Below are 22,831 nucleotides of genomic sequence, written 5' to 3' on the forward strand. Positions count from 1 at the left end.
AAGTGAAAAAAGTGACTTTTGACCATTTTTCACAGTTAGGACCTTTGCAGCATCCCTATGGTCTGATCAAAATTCAGACTTAGCAACTGACTCATATTTATGATGGTTGTGGTGTCCTGAGGTCATGTGATCCTCTTTTGTGATCTTATGACAAGTAAAGTCAATGGGGAAGCCAGATTCACTTACCAATCCTGTTACTAATTTATCAACAGCAGTGATTCACTTAACAACTGAGGCAAGGAAGGTCATAAAGTGGAGCAAAACTCATTTAACAAATGTCTCAACAACAGAAATTTTGAGCTCAATTGTGGTTGTAAGTCGAGGACCACCCATAGCTGTTTCTTATGGCTTGTGAATGCTCCATCTTTCTGTCAAATAATTGGGCTAAAGACAGTGTCTTGCTGTCTTTACTTGCAAACACCCTGCCAGTTATTCTTTCATGTTGCTCTGGTGATTGCAGCAGGTTAGACCAACGTGATTAGAACTTGCTGGGATACCACAAGCACAAGAGAAGGCCTTACTGCAGTCAAATTGGGAAACCAGTTGCACTACTTTCTAAATAAAGATGCAGGGACTGGTCCATGAAATCACCAGAAATCCACTTTGGACTGAATGAGAGTTTACTATTTATACACACTCAACATGACTTTGAGACCAGAAATTTTAATAACATTCTTATAGCTGTACAAGACAAAATCTAGTTAATTATCCAGAATTCAATGCATGTAACATTTTGAAGAAGTCAGTCTTTATTTGCTCTAATTTCAGATTCTACTTTAATTGATTTCAGAACCACTGGGTGCTTTTCTCCATTAGCATTTTTAAGATAAACTTTTCATATGGTAGAACTAAACTTTGGTATATTAAGAGACTTTTAAAAAAATATCCTTTGGTTTGGGCTATTCACATGATGCGTATCATATGCTGTGTATATCATACACTTTACAGAATTATCCTGGTGGAAGAAACAATCACAACAAAAAACTATCCAACATCAATAGTCACTTGCATCATTTACATTTTTATATAAAATTATTTTGCATTTACAAAACACAATTTTAAAAACTATCTTTGCTTAGATTAACTAGTTAGGCAAACCTGCCTGAGAGGTAGATTCTCTTCATTGTGGCATAATTTAAAAAAACCCTTGAGAATGTTTGATTAGTTTTAAACTGCTTGAGAGGAATCAGATGAATCAGTTCTTGAATTGAGTCCTCTGACTCATTTAAGAATCCTTTAGTCCAGACTGTATGCAAGGCAAAACTTGAGCACTAAAAAAGTTTTAATCTAAATTATTTTAATGTTATACTTAGGCAGTACAATTTACTATGTCTGTGCAAAGCAGGGACATTAGTGGGGAGTCAAAAATGTCAAGATGGCAGCAGTGACTACACAATTGAGACTTTGCCCCTTTTAAATATGCATTTATGCAATCTATGTAAAAAGGCTGGCCTCTGATTGTGTCATTGTGACCACCATTTTGATATTTTGGGAACCCTTCCTGAATGCCATAGGTACAAAGCATTCTACAAATGTTTGGCGCTTTGTGCCTTCAAATGTGTTAGACAGCTTTACACTTCTGTATCTTTTTCTGAACACAATACACAGGACTGGTAATCAGGCTGAAAAATAATTGTTTCTTACAGAAATTTTATTTTTCAAAATGAAGCTAAGGTAAATTTGCTTAGTTTAGTTATTAAGAACAAAAGGCTACAATACCAATAATAATATGGAATAACCTTGAAATTTATAAACGCAAGTATAATAAAAATGTTACAGGTAATCCTCGACTTCCAACAGTTCATTTAGTTACTCTTCGAAGTTACAATGGCACTGAAAAAGTGACTTATGACCATTTTTCACATTTATGACCATTGTACCGTCCTCATGGTCATGTGATCAAAATTCAGACCTTGGCAATCAACTCATATTTATGACTGTTGCAGGGTATTGGGATTGTGTGATCACCTTTTGCAACCTTCTCACAAAGTCAATAGGGAAGCTGGAGTCACTTAACAAATGTGTTGCTAACTTAACAACTGCAGCGATTCACTTAACAACTGTGGCAAGAAATGTCATAAAATGGGGGGAAACTCACTTAACAAATGTCTCACTTAGCAACAAAAATTTTGGCCTCAATTATGGACATGTCGAGGACTACCTGTATTAGAATAAATTAATGTATCTTCTTTGGTTTTGTTTAATTAAACCTATGTCAAATAAGTTTAATTTTGAAAAAAATTCAAAGAACATTAGAAATGCTTTATGTACATGAAATATTTTCATCCTCTAAACATAAACACATTTTTCAGAAGAGAGAGAAAAAGATCAGAGATAGATGTCATTTATAATGAAAAAGGAAGTATTACTTCTAGGCAATATAGTAATACATGTTAATGATGTCCAGTAGTACAATAAACACAGCCTTGATTTGAGAAATGAGTTGGTGCATTTAGGCCACAAAAATAAGAAATATAGTAGTAGGTTGCAATGAACAGAATTAGAAGAAGGCTAGGCATCATCATACTTGTGGAGTCTATGCATTGAAACAATCGCCCCTCCTTGTGAACTGAAACTGCCGCAATTTGTGAGCACTTTATCTGGCAATCAAACATTTTCCGTATTTTCCTTTGTTTTCCCTCATAAGAACAATGCTGGAGAATTAGTAGATATGCATGCCTGCTACATGCATACTTATGGCTCCATAAATAAACAGTGTAAGAAAAGATATTCAAGCTATCCTTCTGCTTCTTCTAGATGGATGAAATATATTCCCTGAGTTTCTTCCTTCCATGTCAACTGTTTCAAGAGTCAAGTGCTCTGAGGTTCATAATCCAAGAGGAATTATAGAAGAGAATACCAGGTCCGAGAGACATTCTGTCCTCAGTGCTATAGAAGCACCCATGGCCCCTTGCTAGAAAGGCCATCTCCCTTGCCATTCAGACACAGGAACCTTCATAAGAAAACATCATAAACAAATAATTTGCTATCACAGGAATGTTCCTGAGTTGCTCACAGCGCTGTTTGTGTTTCCGAATGAAAAATGCTTCCAAACATTTCCTACAAAAAAAATGGAGGTTTTAATTATAAACTGATGCCAACATTACTAACAATGTGTCACAAAATTACATTCAAATCCGATGTATGTTTGGACTATGGCTTATAATAAACTTTAGTTGTAATTAAGTTATGGCATTGACCAGTAGTGGCTAATTTTTCCTTTTGATTTTGGAGAAACAAATATTAATTCTGTTTGAATTTAACCATTATGAATTCCTTATTTCTTATGTTTAGATTTTATTATCTGTTTACTCATAGTTGTGTGCTGCCTCAATTTACAAATTTTAGGCAGTTTATACTATAGTAAAATACAGAAGCAATTCATTATAAAGCAATATAATCCTGAACAAGAAATAGAATAGTTAACATTTCACTTTAACCATCACTGAATTCAACCACAGCATGGTAACACTGATTACTGGAAGGCCTGTGGGAAGACCAGTGTTTTAACTAGTGTCCTAAATATTAATAGGGACATCTTGAGTTTAGGGAGGCAACCTGTTCCAGATGAAGGAAGAGATAGCAGGGGCTTAAGTCCCACTCCATCTAATTCAGGAGTGGTATTCAGCAGGTTCTGGAGAACCGGTAGTGGAAATTTGGAATAGTTCAGAGAACTGATAAATACAACCTCTGATTGGCCCCGCCCCCATCTATTCTCTGCCTCCCAAGTTCCAGCTGATCAGGAGGAAATGGGGATTTTGTAGTAACCTTCCCCTGGAATGGGGTGGGAATGGAGATTATATAGTATCCTTCCCTTGCCACGCCCACCAAGCCATGCTACACCATGCCCATCAAGCCATGCCTGGAGAACCAGTAGTAAAAAAATTTGAATCCCACTACTGATCTAATTCCCTTACAGTAAGCATGATTGGGATGGGGGGATATGAATCAAAACAGAGGTCTCATCCCTTTCTCAAGCCATGCAAGCCAGAGAGATAATCACCAACCACCTTGAATTGCAATTGAAAGCAAATTTATATCTATAAATAATGCAATTCCTGCAACGGACTAAGTGTACTAACTGAAGTTTCTGAATGTGTTCAGTAGCAGACCACATACAACAAATTGCAACAATTCAAACATGAACATGAGAGATAATAGACAGTACATCTGGCAGAGGAATGAGTCAGTGTCTTCATTTAATATCATTTTGTACTTTTAACTGACCTCTTCCAAATTTTGGAATTCAGCACTGCTATCTTCCAGAGATTCATCTGAAACAGAGACTTCGATCTGATTTGACCTCTGAGTAGGAAGAAAGTTGTTATTGTTTACAAGATTAACATATGACAATAAAGCTTCAGAGTCTTTTTTATCAGCATAAGATTCTAGGGGATTCATTTCATGTAATATACATTTCAATAAGTTCATGAATCAATACACACATATATAAGATGATTAACCCAAGTTACAGCATAATATAAATATTTTATGGGCTTTTTCAGGAGCCACTGATAATGTTTCAGCCTTGTAAGACATATATTTAGCAAATTACAAACTACAAATTATAATTATGATACGTGTGTCATAGCTCTGAGTTGCAATATATATAGGTGTAAACCAGCATTTCCTATCTTAACAATAGCATGGTATACAAATAATGTTTTAGGGTGGTATGATTATTTTAATCAGCTCTGTCATTATCTTTGTGCTTCAAATACCAGTAAAATTTTCTGGATTGTATAATAAATAGTTGACAGGTGGTATTTTAAATGCTTAAGGAATAGAGCTGGAAAAATATAAATGGAATTCATAGCTGGCAATAATCTTCTATTAATGTACTCAAACCAAATTATTAGACATCCCATGAAAGACAAGTCCTAGAATACAAGTCCTAGGTTTTTCAAAGTTTCGGGTAACACGATTCTTTCTCTAATTCTCTAATAATGTATTAAAGTAGAAACAGACAGTGGAAATCATTGTAGGTTTGAAAAAGTGAATGTATACAACTGGGTTTAACTGCAAATATTTATATATACCACTTAGAATTTATTTCATATACAGTATATTATGTAGACTTAGTTTCAAAAAAGATTATGCTAGTCCTATAATTCTGTTCTAAGACACAAAATCTAAATTCAGCTATCTATAAAACATGAGCTTAATACTTTGCCAGGATCCAAGTGATTGCAAGATTGATTGAAATGTATATACCTCTATGGAGTAAATATATTTGATATACAGGAAAGATAAAAGCATTTAACAGAATAACAGAGTAACGGAGTTGGAAAAACCTCTATTCCAACTTCCTGCACAAGCAGGAGACTCTATACTATTTCATACAAATGCTTGTCCAATGTCGTCTTAAAAACCTCCAATTTTGGAGCACCCACTTGGACACAAGTTGTTCCACTGATTAATTGTCCTCACTGCCAGAAAATATCTCCTTACTTCTAGGTGGCTTCTCATCTTGATTAGTTTCCATTCATTGCTTCTTATCCTGCCTTCAGGTCTTTTGGAAAATAGGTTGACTCTCTTCTTTGTGGCAGCCTCTTAGATATTGGAACACTGCTATCATATCACTCCTAGTCCTTTTTTTAAATTAACCTAGACATACTCAATTCCTGAATCTTTGTATGTAGCCAGTACCCTAATCATGTATCCAGTTTGTGTTTGTATCCAGTACCCTAATCATCTTTGTTACTCTTCTCTGCACTCTTTCTAGCGCCTCAATATAATTTTTATATTGTGGCAACCAAAACTGGATGCAATACTCCAAGTGTGGTCTTACCACTTTTACAATTTAAATCACTGCAGCATCCTGATGTATTTTCTTTGATGTGCAACAAAACTAGAAAGCAATTCTGCAATTATACTTACATCTTGCTGGCCGGGGGATTCTGGGAACTGAAGTCTATATATCTTAAAGTTGCTGAGTTGAGAAAGGCTGCAGTGACCCATGATCTCCGTAACTGAATAGAATCTGGTGGTCTTTTTAAAATATCTCTTTTCCCTTGGTGTGTTGTGTACAACGTAGTAGATTTACTTTGAAGGCAGATTCCTTTGAAAACTGCAGCATCAGCTGATGTTTCTAAATTTTAATGTGCCATTACAGATCAAACAAGCAGATTTTATGTGTATGTGGTCTTTCAAGCCAGTTTTGCTTCTTGAAGACTATATAGTAAAGTCTATGCAGGTCTCTGAACAGAATTTTATTTTTTGGGAAGTGGTTTACCATTGCCTTCTTCCTAGAGCTGAAAATAACTGGCTCAAAGTCACTCAGCTGGCTTTGCCTTCTGATTTCTTCTGATTTCTAGCTCAAGGCCTTTAATTACTATACCAACAAATAGGTAGTTTACTTCTAAAATGATTTAACTTGCCATTTCATATATTCAAGCTGTAAGTAGTAAGGCCATATTTGTGTACTGATGGTAGCAAGTTCATTTATCATCCCAGTCAGATTTAGGTGAGATGGCAAATGTGCTCAAATCAGTGAATGATTAAATGAAATGCTAATAAGCTAGTTTGACCTATATAAAATGAAGATATTGCTGATCAACAAGCTTTTGTCCAAAGTGATTACATGATACTTTGTAAGAGTAAACAGAACTGGTCCTGGTTTAGCTTTTCATAATAAATGCAAGGAGGAGGAGGAGGAGGAAGAGGAGGAAGAAGTTGTTCTTCAATGGATTTTGTCTCTAACTTGACTTTCACAGAGTTTAAAATAAGATTTTATGATTGCATATATGCAATAACTAAGATATAAAGCGTGATTTGTCATCTTGTGATTAAATCAATAACAAGCAACCATTTTAATTATATATCACATTTGATTTACACTTATTTAGATCCATTTTTATATGCTTTGTTCATTATGCTTATGTTAGACTGTCAACAATTGTGTTTCATCTTAATTTGTAATATAATAAACTCAACTAGATTTACAGGAAAAGTAAGCTAGTGGGTTGTTTAAAAACAGTAGTATAATTAGGATTGGGCAAGTATAGCCTTTGAATAGAATTTAATGATAGTAAAACTACAAATAGAATGGAATTCAAGTAAGAAAATAAAATGAAAACGCCTGTTACCAAACTCATACTGTTTTCTCATTTTAGCTGCACAAAATCTATATTTCCCCAATGTCTACACTTCTCTTTTTCTCCTTTTAGAATTTTGACTGCTAAAGTTAGCTTGGCCATGACAATAGAATTGCCAGCTACAGTTTTGGTGGTCATGAGAAAAGATGGAAGAGCATACATGATATCATTTCTGTTTTTTGAATTGTTGTTATGTATCCATAAATGGGGATGCGGTGGCTCAATGGCTAAGAATCTGAGCTTGTCGATCAGAAAGGTCGGCAATTTGGCAGTTCGAATCCCTAGCGCCCCATAACGGAGTGAGCTTCCGTTACTTGTCCCAGCTTCTGCCAACCTAGCAGTTCGAAAGTAAAAATGTAACTAGAAAAATATGGACTACCTTTTGTGGGAAGGTAACAGTGTTCCATGCGTCATCAGTGTTTAATCATATTTTTAAAGAAAATAAAATCAGGGTATGAAATAAAGTAGTAAATATAACTAAATAAGTGAATTATTTATACCTGTTCTAGGACAGAATGACAAGGAGCTCTGCTGCTGTTCATTGTTGCAAACAAAACAGCATCATGGATGGACACAAAGAGGTGACAAGGCTCAAGACCTCCTTCTTCAAAGACTCCACCAATGCGAATATCATCGTACACTTGAGCTAATGAAAAAGACAAACTTAAAATTACTGATTGCAGCTCATTTCTTTTTCACTATAACTGCTGTTGGAGAGGGATTTCCAAAATCTTTTAAGTAAATTAAGTAAACCCTATTGTTGCTTCCATCTGAAGCCCAAACAGATTGAACAGGAAGACTGAAAGATCTGCACTGCCCCTACCTGGCTAATGAGCTTATTGAGCAATATACTCAAATAGAGTTGATTTTACATAGCAGAACATTTTTCAGGGAACAGGAAAAATCTGTACCACTTAGGACTGGCTAGATAACTTTCCTTCTTTGAAAGAAGATGAATTTTAGCTCTGCCATGACAATCAGTCAGTAGAGCGTTTTGAAAAAAAATTAATTGTTCCTCTCCTCTCCTTTTGGAAGCCTTGTGCTGTGTAAACTGCTTTATGAGCCTGATCATTCACCTATGGTTGAGTTTAAACTTTGAAGCTATCTTGCATTTTAAAAATAACCCACACAGCTCATATGTTTCTGCATGCGTATTACTAGAAGGCTACCTCAAGTAGTTTGATTTCATTTCTGCTCTTCTCAGGAGCTAGTATTACTGTAAACTTTTTCCTTGCCCTAGATCACTAAAAGTCTATTTAAAGTGTTTTTGCCTTGAAAAAGAAGCCTTTGAGGCAATGTAATGTTATCAGTTTTGTGTTTGTTTTTAAATTCTTAAAAACCAGAAGATAGCAAAATGAAACTGTTGATTGAACTGTGATTTTTCCAGTCCCTGGGATATACTATATATTGCATGTGTAAACCTACATATGATATGATATAGTAAGTGAACATTCAACTTTTGATATTTGCCACCAGAAATGGTTCGGCCTCTTGTTAAATGGAAGTCAAATGAAGTTAGGTATATGGGTTTGTCTCTTTACCAACAATTACCAAGTAGCTTGTTCTATCAGCTTTGTCATTAAAGTTCTTAAAATATTAAATATCCATATTTCTCTTATTCACCACCTCTTTCAATTGTTTTATTTGTCTTTATATATTAAACTCTGAAAACATGGCTTCCTTATTAATCTGTAAACCACCCTGGATATTTTTCAGCTCAAACAGTATCGCATTTTAAATAAGTAATAAAGAATAAAATTCTTACCAGGTATATTTGCAAGAAAGACCTTAATCCCAATCCTTTGATAGTTGGTACAAAGCTACACAAGAAGACAAAATGAGACAGTGGTGATGGATTGATTTCAAATAGTTGTGGCCTTAGCATTTACAAGCATTCATTTAATGTGTAAGTATTAGATATAATATGTTAAGCTCTTTTTTTTTCTAAAAAAATAAATAAAGCCAAAGACAACACAGCACTGAATTTTCCAAAATGCCCAGTTATTAATGATGCAATATATAGTCTAAAACCAAATAATTAGAACGGGAATGGAAATCATAAGGCTCACTTTTATTTATAAGGTATATCTTTGAAAATGAAAATAATATTGTACTTGGCATATAGAATTGAAGCCACACTCTGCATCTCTTTATTCTGTGGCTTGCTATATAGTACTTAGTCAGAAAGTTAAAATAACAATGTAAAAACTCATATTTTATCTACTGAAGGTGCAGTATTTGTTTTTGTTTGTTTGATCAACAGAATGTTAGTTAGAATGTTAGAATGTTAGTTATTTGTGGTTTCACAAATAATTTCCTGGCTTCTCACATGTCTTCTCCAGAGACAATATAGTCCGTTCTGACTATACTGAGTTGTCCACCTTTCCAATTTGCAGCCAGAAGTACAATGCTACTTGTATCAAACTTTAGTCCTGATTAATCCTATTTAAACAGGACATTTTAAAGACTAGCTTCAGTGAACAAGACAGGTTCCAAAAAAAACCCCATACCTTTCCCAAAGCTTTTGTGCCCATCAGATCCACAAAGCAAACTCCACTCATGTCAAGAATAATGGTGTGGAAGTTCACAAAAGGGGGTGCAAGGTTCATAGGATCAATTCCGGAGGCTGGATTAATGCTGCAGTTGCTGTTCCTATGATCAGCTGTGTTTCTCTGTTCACATGAGGTATTATTTGGATGTAAAGAGTTCACAGCTGGGTTGAAGACAATATAGGAGATGCTGTTGCCATTGGCAGCTGTCTGGTTATTATTGGTATCTGTTGGAGAGGTGCTTTCAAAATCCTTATGAAGTTCTTGCAGAGACACAGTCTGTAACAAAGAAAAGTAGTTATTTTACAAATCTGATCCAGGTGCTCAGAATATTTAATGTGTGATAAATATATGTGTAAATTATTATTTTTTTCTTTCCAGGATGAAAGAAAATGCCATTTTTGTCTAACCGTAGGAAACCTCACTTATAACCTAGATAATTGCTTGGTTACCTTGTCTTTTCTGAAGATAGATTTGAATTTGCTTGTTTTCTGTACTGCTGTCACCTTTTCTTGATTTTTCACAAACTTTTTTCTGGCCAAGTAGACTTTGATGGGATCCACACCAGTCTGTTTAGGGGGGGAAAAGTATTTAGCTACATTATCTTCATACCTGGACTTTTTGGATATCTAAATGTCAACCTGACATATAAATAAAGGAGTACTATTTTTTCATGCTAAGACATAAAAAAATAAAGCAGAGGACCTCTACTTAATTAATTGGAATTTTTGTTAGCATCCAATAATAGCATTTGTATCAACACATCCCTGGTTGGTTTTTAAAACCATATATTGAGACTATAAGAATATCATATGAAATAAAATTTAATTTATTATTAGATAATAAACCATACCAACATCTCTCTGGGAAACACTGAGGAAAGTTAAGATATAATTTTGCAGTATAAATGTTTGCCCATCGGCTGTTTTTCCTTTGCAATAAACGTCAACAAGCAGACATTATATTTAAGAAGTTTAATGCCATCTTTCAGTAAAAATAGTTGTAGGGTGGACTATGAATAAAAGTATCCCTTTCCCTAAAATAAAACATTAATAAAATATTAAAACCAAAACTTGAAGCAGTGTATAAACACATAGTAGTAATAAAAAAACTTAAGGGAAGTAACAATATATTCACTTCCTCTAAACAAAGAACTCCCTGGAAGATAACTTTGCAAGGAGCCTTCTCATCCACAAGGCCAAAATAAATTTAAAGAACTATTTGTGTGAGTACGCAAATGCACACTTGTGCATATGTGTGCATTTGCATGTGTGCATGTATGTGCATATACAGAAACGATCCAGCCTTTTGTTTCCAGTTTGGATATGATTCATCTGCATCAAAATTTCTTACCTTTGCGATAACTTTCTCCCTGAATATTTCTGAATTAGCAAAATATAATGGGGAGCAGTAGGTGACAATTTTAATCCCTTCTATTTCTTGAACCTACAAAACAAGAGTGGCAAATTTCAGTAAGAGAATATTTCATGGGACCAGCAAAATGAGAAGGAAGAAAAAAAAATAGGGAGAAGTTAAACTATACTTTGTCTTTTTAAAATATCAACAATAAAAATATGTATTGCTTTTCAATCACAGGTTAATTAGTGCAGCAAAATAAGGGCTATATGTTTAATGCTGTATATAGTACAGATATATAACCTCTGTAGATCATAATGATGCAATTTCAGGTGTACTACAAAGTCTTATTCAGATTAAGTCTTTTAGAATTTTTGACATAGAATTAAATTTAGATTTCTCCAAAATAGTTGCTCCGCTCTATTTTTTAATGTGATGAAAAAGGGAAGTTCTTTAAGGCATGAAAAATAGTATCAAGTATATATCAGAATTTGATTTAATTAGAATGTTAAATATGACTATCACTAAGTGTTGTATCATTTATTCTTGATGAATGTATTTTATTCTCCTTATGTACACTGAGAGCATATGTACAAAGACAAATTCTTTGTGTGCCCAAACACACTTGGCCAATAAAGAATTCTATTCTGTTCTGTTTTGTTCTGTTGTTATCTTTCCCTTTCTGGTTCAATGGCAATAAAAGTAAGGAGCGAACAAAAGAACAGAAGGGTTTTCTAGCTCTGCTCACTTTCTTCCCTTTGCTAAAGGGATAAATAAAATAAAATCTCATCCTATGCTATTAAACAATCCAGGCTTCAAATGAAGACTCCTCTTTGAAAGGATTGCTTATTTTTTCTATTTTTGGTTCACATAACATCTGCTATAACTGAGAATACACTTCAGCAATATGTGTTATGTATGTAGGATTATTAGGGAGAAATGACTCATTTACGATGGAACAGTGGTCTCCAACCTTGGCAACTTTAAGCCTGGTGGACTTCAACTCCCAGAAATCCCCAGCCAGCAGAGTTGCCAAAGTTGGAGATCACTGTCCACAATGGTGGATGGCACAAGAAGCAGCCACAACTTAAGCTCCATTGCTCTGGCAGCTCCTGGAAGCTGTCCTCTGATACCATAATATCACTATAGTCAGTGGTGGGTTTCAATGTATTTTATTACTGGTTCGCTGCATGCGCAGAAGCATCCGGGGGTGGGGTAGGGTGTGGTGGGCAGAGCTGCCACCACTACCGGTTTCCGCCGCCACCACTACCGGTTCTCCCAATTTGGGGCGAACCAGCAGAAAACCCACCTCTGACTATAGTACATCCAAATCTTTTTTGATTGTTTTTTTTTTTTTAATGAGTGAATGGATGAATTAAGAATAGGTAAATTAAGAATTAAGGCAGCCCAGAGTAAAAACCATTTCCATTATAACTTTTAAAACTATTTCCAAAATCTCCTATTTTCCCATAATGGCACCAACATTTTGGGTTTGGTAGTCAACAGTGCTTTGGGCAAAAGAAAAAGAGGTTGGACTGGACCTTTGGTATTAAATTATCTCATTGCATTTAAACCATTTGCCTCCAAATGTGATATGGTCTCATGAAGCCTAATATCAGATCATAAATGTCAGAATTATGGGTCCTCCAAATAGTGTGGTTTTATACAGAGACCTCCTTGATTTTTTAATAATCCCAAACTATTCACATGAGGAGCAGAAGAAATCTAAGGATGAAAGTGTTACTTTTTCAATATTGTTGAAATAAGAGCCAGCAGCAATAATGCAGGGGACGCAGTGGCTCAGTGGCTAAGACGCTGAGCTTGTCAATCAGAAAGGTTAGCAGTTCGGCAGTTTGAATGCCGCGTAACAGAGTGAGCTCCCATTACTTGTACCAGCTTCTGCCAACCTAGCAGTTCGAAAGCATGTAAAAATGCAAGTAGAAAAATAGGAACCACCTTTAGTGGGAAAGTAACAACGTTCTGTGTGCCTTTGGCATTTAGTCATGCCAGCCACATGACCATGGAGATGAATTTGGACAGCACTGGCTCTTTGGCTTTGAAACGGAGATGAGTACTGCCCCCTAGAGTCAGGAACAACTAGCACATATGTGCAAGCGGAACCTTTACCTTTAGCAATAATGCTGATTCACAGATCATGAAGTTATAATATTGTTTGAGAATTTTGCCTCTCAGTTTCAAAACTATGGCTTCATTGGGATAGGCTGCACATCACATCCAAACAAACAAAAATGTTTTATAATTTAGCATTATATAGAAACCATAATCGCTCAACAAAGTCAAATCACATCAATATGGTATGAAGCTCTTTTGTTGCTTCTATTACCTTGCTGTAGACTTTGGGGTTCTTATATATATCAGTAGAAGCTACAGGGCCGAGGACAGAACCATTGCGACTGGGAAAGAAAATAATGGAGCATGAATGTTAAATTACAGATAGCTAACAGATGCAGTTTACAAGGAATATGCACACAGCAGTAAATGCTAAAGAAGGTGATTTTTTTTAACCTGCTAATTATCAAACTATCATTGGTCTGGTTGTAGGAGTTTGAATCCAATGTGAAGGAGAAAAGAAAGCTTAGAAAGGACTGTGTCTTTGGTGGCATAAAAGCAAGCAAGCAAGCACATAAATAAATATTTGTAAGGAATTAGCTCTTGTGCATAAAATACTAGAAAAAATCTACACAAATTAACTGGAACTATTTTGAATTCTTTCTCACCCACCCTGGCCTGAGTGATTAATTTTGACGTTGGGAGAGGTTTCCTTAGTGAAAGAGATGAAGGGTGTGTCTGGAAGCAATGCACTACTAATCATATTCAACTATTCTTCCTTTTTCTTTGTTACCAGGTGATGGGAAAGCTTAGTCCTTCAGAGTAGAAGACAATATTTGTACTATGTAGGAGTGAAGGAATGAGATGGAGCAAGAATAAGTCAGGCTGGGGAAGCAGTCATAATGCAAAGACCTAGATAGATAAACAGGTGAGAACTTTCATCTGATGCAGAGATATATGGAACAAAAGAACCTCATTTCCAGATCTTGTGGAGCAGCAGAAGAGTTTTAGATAGCTCTGACAAAGTGATGAGGAATGACTTCCAGAGCAATCATGGGGATTTGGGCAATGGAAGACATCTGTTCAAAATACATCTACTGCATTTATTGGAAATTCTCTAAGTGAATTAGGTGCACTGGTTTTACAATATGCCTATGTGGTTATTTCTGCAGTTCAATCCTTCTCCCTGCTGCTAATGAACTAAGTGGTCTACAATTTTGGATGTTACCAACCAGCATCCAAAGAGTACTAGATTGGGAATAGTAGAACTGGATTTTCAGAGAAAAGAAAACTTCAATGGTTTTTAGAGAGTTTGATAAAAAAAGGGTGAAGATTGCAGCCACAATGTAACTGAAGCTCCATCCATTTATTTTATATGCATTTGCAATGCAAATGAAAAGCATGTTGAACTTCAGTCACACTATTGTGGCCACCATCTTGATTATTTCTCCCAATACCCAGTGAATTCCTCTGGAAGAAGTGTGAATAAACATGCTGTCTGAAGCATACATTGTTTTCCCCTATGTGAATGCATGATAAAGTTTTATAGATATATTTAGAATACAAAAATACACTGAAATTAAGAATTGAAAATGAAATAGTTATTGTGGAGATAGAAAAGGATGAAATTTCATGGCAGTGGATTATTTATTACACATGGACCTGGGCATTTATTACAATACTCTTTCATGCAGTGGTAATCACGAAGATACACTTCACAAGTAAATAATCACAGTACTTAATCACAAGTAAATACCAAAATGTCACCAGGTGAAGGCAGACTAATGATAAAGAATTATCTTCCTAAATCAATGTTTTTCAAACCTGGCGATTTCAAGATGGGTGGACTTCAACTCCCAGAATTCCCCAGACATTATGCCTAATAGAGACAGGGAAGCCAGCATCAGCACTGCCAGCATCGCATGTATACTGTTCACTGTTGTAAATTCCTGCTGCAGAAAAGTTTCTCTCTATTGGTTTGTTTAACTATAGCTGGTGTCCCAAAGGTGCTTTTTCAGGAGACAACCCGACTTTCTTGTTTTTTCCTTTTGAAGAAGCTTCTTCAGCTTTGACAGGATAGTGGGGAATGGAAGGATTTATACTCCTTGCAGACAGCTGGTCATTTGCATCCTTTTAGAGGGTCGCTGAAGCACCCTCAGGGTCATCTGAGTAGTGCTCCTGGTCCTGTAGTTTGCATTTTTTTCTCTGGAAATCCATTCCTACTCCCCTATCATTCAAAGGGTGTTCATCCCAAATTGTGTAGCTAAAAGTCTGTAGAGGTTCTCAGTTATCCGGGTCATGGTTGTATCAAAGATGAAAAAGAAAAGAAAAAAACAAGAGAGTCCATTTGCCTCCTGAAAAAGCACCTTTGGATTTCCAGAGAAATAATTGCAGGTTACAGGACCAGGAACACTATTCAGGTGACCCTGAGAACACAGATAAACCTCCAAGTGCTTCAGTGACCCTCTAAAAGGCTGCAAATGACCAGCTGTCTGCAAGGAATATAAATCCTTCCATTCCCCACTATCCTGTCAGAGCAGAAGAAGCTTCTTGGATGAGAAGTGAAATGTCTTCAAAAGAAAAAAACAAGAAAGTCCAGTTGCTTTGTGAAAAAGCATATTTGGGACAGCCATGACCTGGATGACTGAGAATCTCTACAGACTACTAAGTGGTGAAATTCTCACATAGTTGATTTTGCCATCTTAATTTCATGAATGGAAGTACTTTATAATTCTTGTATCTTCTGATGCTTTGGACTGTAGATATGTAGAAAAAAGCATGTCTTGCCCTGTGCCATAAACTATACTATCGGATTTCTGTGCTGTTAGAAACCAGCATCTTTTGCTTTCTAAAAATTACTTCCCTGGGAAGAAAGACCAATGGACAAGTAAAGATCCATCCAATGTTTGCTTTCCTCATCTTTCCTTCTCTTTTTCTCCTTTTCTATCATGCCCATTAGAGAATGGATAGGAATTATTCTATATTTCCATAATCTGTCCAGCACCTAAAACACTTTGAATGCTTCCTAAATGTTTATTTACCACAATAACAATAATACAGTTCATAAGCACATCCGGATGCTTCATAGACCAATCATGTTTTACCTGAGGTTAATAGAGAAGTATAGCACCCAAGACTGGCTTTCACAAATGAAGTCATGCTGTGGAAAGATTAGCTTTAGCCATAAACTATACTATCAGATTTCGGTGCTGTTAGAAACCAGCATCCCTTTACCCTTTACTTAAACCCTTTACTTCTTACATTGAGCCCTTGATAAGCAATAAAAGGAAATTCCCTTGTGTATACAGGGCAGAAGTACTTTCCTATTCCATCCTTGGAATATGTTCACAGGAAAGATAGATTAGCAGTTTATTAACAGTGGGTAGTTCCTTCATGTTCCACATAATGCCATTCTGATTTTCATTGACATTTTGACATAAATTATGGAAAATGTCTCTACTGATGCGTTAATACTCACAACTGGGTGTGGAAAACTACCACTAGGATGGAAAAACCCACTCCCACAGCGAGTCCAATAGGCAAGCCTAGGAAGAATGCTGATAGGAAGCTCACCACCCAAACCATCTGTGGAAAGACAGAAACACAGCAGGTTACTTCCTTGCATTGAGCCCAAGTTTGCTGAAGTGGGTAAAGCAGAGCATGTATTTGAAAGACACCTGCTTAGCTATGGCTTATGGAAACTAGAACTTGGAATTGCATTATTGTCTCTAGATAAATCAAGATCAGGTACTCTAGAGGCATCATTAATATGTACAAATGCTGAAATCACTATTCTCTTTTATGTAAATTACGATTGTAACCATGCCCTGTATGAAAATAGTTCAAGTTCAGGACAATTTCATAAACACCAAGTCAAATTCTAAGACCACATGCAACAACTATTCTTTTTAAATATTTGCTCTGTAGCAATAAACACCAACATCTCTCTATATATCATTGTAGAATAATTTTTTCCCTTTCCTGAAACATGCCCAGGCAGCATCAGAAAGCACTGATATGATCTTTTCCAATTTTCCATTGTGTTAACCAAGCATAATCATTGTAAGAGTTTCTATTCCCAAGAGGAATGTGTAACAGAAGAAATTTGTGTCTGAATTTCCCTTTTCCCTTTCTGCCCTCTTTTCTTCCTAATTCTTTAAATAACAACAATGGCAGATTAAATTCTTTAGCTTTTACTAAAACAGTAGCTCTTTAGTTACTGTTGCTATAATTTTTTATTGACTTATGAGCTGTTCTTGGAATCTTTCCAGCAAAAAAGTTAAGTATTAGTGCTTTAAATCAAAGATAAGTAACTTTTTCTATTGGAGCCCCTCTCCTATTTTTAAATTTGCTCTGACTACAAAGACTATGGGAGTATTATTCAGGCAAGGGGGAAATTTATAACTTTGGGGGAGAATTGGGTGGGTAAGGTATAAACCAGGCCGTGCAGACATTAATCACATTTATTTTACACATTTGTTTGCTAATATCACAGAAATGTGTGCTGATCAAAGACAAGATTTGGTGGTGCTTTATGGACTGCAAAAATGGGCCAGGGGAGGTTGCATGAACCTTTGGCTGGCCTGCTTGCCTACCTTTGCTTTAGTTAAAAGAGAGTTTAGTTGGAGCACAATTCCAAGAGTTACAGAGTCAGTGCCTCTGTGTTTGCAAGCTGATGTGAATCATTCTCTCCAATACTAACTGACAGAACATAAATTAATGAAATTCAAAGGATGGATCTCTTTTTTATTGATAAAGCAATTTCTGAATAAACTTTTAGCAAATATGGGCAAAATGTATGCAGATGTAATCTACAGTTATGCAACTTGCTCAAACAAAATATCCAATAGCAAACACCGAAGTGATTTGCTTTTTCCATGATAAAATGTTTGGAACATGTTATACGTTTGTCAATAGAATTTTTTTCAGTCAGTGCCTAGTACTCTTATCGTTTCTTTTTAAGCCTTTTCCTTTGGTTAGTGGAAGGTCATCTATATTTTAGTACAGCAACTCTCAAAGTTGCTAGGCATCCTTGGAAATCCATGGGACCCTTTCAGGGGGTATGTGACATCAAATAAATAAACATTTTAAAATGTCTTGGTTTTAGTTTCTCATACAGTAAATATTGATAGATATAGCCCCCAGAAGCCAAAGCTCTTTGGAGTCCTCAATCATTTATAAGAATGTAGAGGGATCCTAAGGCTGAAAATGTTTGAGAAACACTGTTCTAGTAAGTCTGTCACCTTGCGGAAATTCAAGTAATTTGTTTCTGGTCTCATATTTTCTGCTCTGACTAGCATCTGCTATCCATGTTCTCAGCTAAAACTTCCCACCTTTTTAAGCTTTGGTGATGTTTAAATTCAACATATGCAATAGTAATTCCAGTCTGGGTATTACATATATCACAGCTTAGTTCAACTTACTTTTTGTAATATCAACTCATATACGCTTATTAACATCCTTGCATAACTAGTTATAAAGTCACAAAAAATCATTTTAACAGTAAGAAAAACCTGGTATCTAGCTAAATATGTAATGCAATTTATACAACATGCATTCTGTCACATACAGTATCTTTTAAAACGAAAGATGTGATTGAAATGCTTCTCTGGACTAGACTGTTTTAACAAAGTTTCTGAATATTTTTATGGTAAGATTCTAGAAGAATTCTGCTGTACAGAAATGCAATTTTTTTTACTGTAAATAAAATATTTGTCTAGTTTTTTGCTAACATTGTATAAAATAGTGACTTAATTCACACTAAAAGGCATATTCTTCTTTCTCTAAATATTCTGCTACTCACACAATCCAACTTGCTTTTTTTCCAGAGGTAATATGGATCAGTCAGTTGCTTGAGAGAATTCTTCAAATTTACAGCTATCAAAGCTCCTAGAACAGCCTGTGATGGAGATTACATGATAAAATTAATGACAAAATAGGCGTGAATATGTAGGCCCCCAGTGTAATGCCTTTTTATTTGTAAACAGCTAGGATAAGTTTATAGAAGCAACCTAAAAGAAGTGTGTTTGCCAAATAATGTGAAATGGAATGTGGCTTAATTAGATCTTTCAGGTATGGGCTGCAACAATCTGGTGACCACCAGATGGCAGAAAACATTTATGTTGTCTAGTGGATAGCCAAATGTTTTAAACCCTGACCTGCCTGCTCTAAATACATGGAATGTGTCTCCTTTCAGAGGACTTGATCAAAGTACTGTATTATTATTATCACAGTCCATTTTATCATATAGAACAGTATTTCTGGACACAGATCACAGAAGAAAGAAAAGTAGCTGCACAATCATATGCAAATATTCTCGAAATTAAGTCTCAATAAATAAAAAGGCTTAATCCCAAGAAGTGTATGTAAAATTGCTGTCCTAATATGAGAGGCATCATGAGAAGATTTTAAAAAAATCTTCTTTTCTGGTTCGTTAGTTTGTTATTTTCTGTTCCTTTTTCCATTAAGCAAATTCTTTCTTGAAATAAATTACTTAGTTGCTTTCCTATGATTATATGCAAATCCACTTACAAAGATTTCTGATATTTTCAGCTCCTGACCACTAGTCTTATTGGTTTGGGATGATGAAAAAACAGTAACCGAAAATATTTGGTCTGTATGTGTGTGTATTAAGTAATAAGTTAACTATTTCTAATTGATAGATATGTTTCAGCTTCCAAATCATGTACAAATAGTACATGAGCGAGGGGTGGTGGTAATGTTTTATAATATTTCTACTAAATCTAGTTTATGGCTTTCCTCACTGATTTCTTTTCTTTTCTTTTTTAGGCTTCCTACTTTAAACTAGAGCAACTTCAGAAATCCTCTTGCTCAGTCCTATTTCAAAGGCAATTATATTCTAGCTAAAATCTAAAAGGCAAATGTTTAAGAGTCAAACAATTTATAATGTTTTGCCATATAATTTGCCCTTGACTGCAAGGGAAGTTACAAGTCTGTTGGCCCCCCTTGATCTTAATTACAGTTAACAATGTCTGAAAATCATATTTACTTCTTTATTTATATTTGTTTTACAATATTTCTGTGCCACTCAAACAGATTGAGTAGCTTTCAGTGTAAAGCAACCATAAAACCAAGCAGAAGAATGCCAGTGTCTTCTTCTAGAAGTAGAATAGGCAGCAGGCATTAAAGTTCAAATGTGTAAGGTTGGGCACATTGTGTTTGAAGCAGGCAATCCCAAAGGACCCAAACCATAAAGGCCTTAATACATAATAACTTGAATTGTATGTGAAACCTATTAATAACCAGTGCATTGACTGAAGGAAAGGTGTCTGTGGAATCATGTTTTAACTGTCAGCACCTTTTCTACCATTCTTTGAAATGATTCAAAGGCAGCCCCAAGTAAGTTATTCTACAGTTGTCCAACCATAAGGTATTAAGGGCCTGAGTCACATTAGCCAGAGCATGTAGCTCTAAGAACAGCCACGTCTGGTGCCTCAACTAAAGCCAGAGGGATATACTCCTGGTGGCATCTCCCATCTTCTATTTGAGCAGGAGCCATGAATCTAAGTGAATCTCCTGATCATGGATCTGTTTTTTCTTTGGGGGTTGTAATTCCATCCAGAGACAAAATTGGAGCTTCTAAGGAGTCAGACAAATTATTACTGAATCATATAGTTTGTTTTACTCATAGTTTGTTACTAGAAGTTTGGTCAAAGTGTCTTGTTGCATCTCCTGTTCAGTTATTTAAGTTGTTTCCATATGAATTCAACTTTTCTGACTTTTCCTGCAAAATTTGTAATTTGGCAATCAAATAATGTGTTCACAAAAATGCATTTCCCCTGTTTAAATCTGTGATGAAAACACCCTCTAAAACAGATCTAGTAATTTGAATATTTACCTTTGGAAGAGGGCTAAGATAGCTTCCCAAAGACAACATGGTCATCATTACCACCAATGCTACACAAAAACTTGCCACCTGAGAAGAGAAAAGTAGCTTATTACAAAAAACTATTTGGGACTATGTCATAGTACATTCCAGTTTAAGAATACAAATCAAAATAACTGATGAAAGGAAGTGTTATGAAATAAAGATAGTTTCCTGTCCTAATTTATAACAATGCACATTTTAATTTGTCCTGTGAAATCATTGTAATAATAGCTACTGCTGCTGCACTGAATATTTGTTTTGCAATGAAGAAACATCCCATTTAATTGAATGTAAAAGCAGTTCCCCCCAAAATGAAAACATGTAGTGATATTAGCAATAACAATAGCACTTAGACTTATATACTGCTCCATAGTACTTTACAACATTCTCTGAGAGGTTTATAATGTCAACATATTGCCCCCAATGAGAAAAAGGGGCTGATGTTGCGACGTGCAATTTTGGTACTCTGAGATCGCATCGATATTTCTGCTGCTGGACGGTCCATTTGGACCTAAACCGTCCCGCAGAGACAGTGATTGAGAAGGGCACCTCCTGCTGATCTCAGGGACACCGCAAAGTCCATGAAAGATCCAGGAATAGCCTTTTTTCTGGCAACAGAAATGCAGCTAATGAAGCTGCTGAAGTTGGGACAGCTCCGGAACGGGAAGAAAGCGAAAAGAGAAAGTGTGTTGAATTGGTGAGGAAAATTTATTATTAGAAAAAGAGACTACCCCCAAAAAAATTAAGTTAAATTAAAATTGAAGATAAAAGACTGTAAGCAGCAAAATTAATCTACATTAAACTTAGTGTGTTATCCTGTTTCTAATTTTTTTTCATGGATGGAATTTTTGCAAAGACTCCCTATTTTTTAAACTGAATGGATTAAGTTTTCTTCTTCTTTTTTCACTTTTAATTACACCTATGGATTAAATAAAAAATTCCTTGTTTTTTATAATGCTTGATTGGATTGATTGGATTGTTTTTGATCTCCATTTAAGGTTTTTCTCTCTTTCTTAAGCTTGGAATATAAAGAAGATAATAAGAATGATTATAAAGAGGGTTGTAACAACAGGAGGAAAAGCAGTTACACTGCCACTTAGAGGTTGGAGGCTGGATACATTGTTTTTTCTTCTTTTTCTTTGATCACTTGAGATTCAAGGTTCTTTCAGTTTGTTTACTGATAGTGATAGTAGGAAGAGCACAAGTTGTTTATACAGGTGCTTTTTGGGAGTTCTATCACTAGCTATTGGAGGGAAGACAACATTTTGACTTGAAAGATAATAAATGAACCTGTTTGAAGTTTATTAAAATAGCTTGAATCCTATGGTGGCAGTACCTGCAAAATTGGAAGAATGGCACAGCAGGAAAAAGAAACTGTAACATTGCAAATGATTATGTTTAAAATTCAAAACCTATTAGTTGTGACAGAGAGAATTGAAAAGAAATTGGAGAATATGGAATACAAAACAGAAAAATATGATTGAAAAACTGAGGCTGTTTATCAAATGAAGAATGTGGAGGACAGAGTTCAAAAATGGAATAAAAATGAGCAAAAAGATAAGAAAACTGTGGATACTGACAACAAAATGACCACAAAGTGGTTAGTAATGGCAAGAGTAGAATATGGAAAGGGGAGATAGAGGGATTGGAACTCTACCCCAGACTTCAAAGCACAGAAGAAGAAAAGAGAGAAAAATGACAGAGATAAGGAGAGAAATCTTGACAAAAGCACCAGTGATAACCAAAGATAAGCTGATGGAAAGAGCAGATGCTGGGTTTCGAGCTTTTATGAGATATGAAAGGAACAACATGTTGTGAAGAGAAGTTCATACTAGATTTATTAAGAAAGTAACTAGAATATTAATGCTACA

The 22,831-nt window shown here is 35.4% G+C and overlaps 1 protein-coding gene across 1 annotated transcript in view; it reads right to left on the bottom strand.

Moving 5' to 3' along the window:
• Window positions 1–3,012: 3,012 nt before the first annotated feature.
• Window positions 3,013–22,831, bottom strand: part of SLC26A9 (solute carrier family 26 member 9) — a 40,189-nt gene continuing 20,370 nt past the window's right edge. Inside the window, exons 10-20 of the mRNA XM_032218841.1 lie at window positions 20,931–21,008; window positions 18,876–18,971; window positions 16,551–16,657; window positions 13,347–13,416; window positions 11,000–11,092; window positions 10,099–10,215; window positions 9,608–9,925; window positions 8,863–8,917; window positions 7,598–7,743; window positions 4,228–4,305; window positions 3,013–3,060 (exon numbers count right to left, since the gene is read on the bottom strand). Coding sequence (XP_032074732.1) covers window positions 3,013–3,060; window positions 4,228–4,305; window positions 7,598–7,743; window positions 8,863–8,917; window positions 9,608–9,925; window positions 10,099–10,215; window positions 11,000–11,092; window positions 13,347–13,416; window positions 16,551–16,657; window positions 18,876–18,971; window positions 20,931–21,008 — 1,206 coding nt within the window. The remainder of the gene's footprint in view (window positions 3,061–4,227; window positions 4,306–7,597; window positions 7,744–8,862; window positions 8,918–9,607; window positions 9,926–10,098; window positions 10,216–10,999; window positions 11,093–13,346; window positions 13,417–16,550; window positions 16,658–18,875; window positions 18,972–20,930; window positions 21,009–22,831) is intronic.

This window comes from Thamnophis elegans, chromosome 5 (assembly GCF_009769535.1).
Source record: "Thamnophis elegans isolate rThaEle1 chromosome 5, rThaEle1.pri, whole genome shotgun sequence".
Classification (NCBI taxonomy): domain Eukaryota; kingdom Metazoa; phylum Chordata; class Lepidosauria; order Squamata; family Colubridae; genus Thamnophis; species Thamnophis elegans.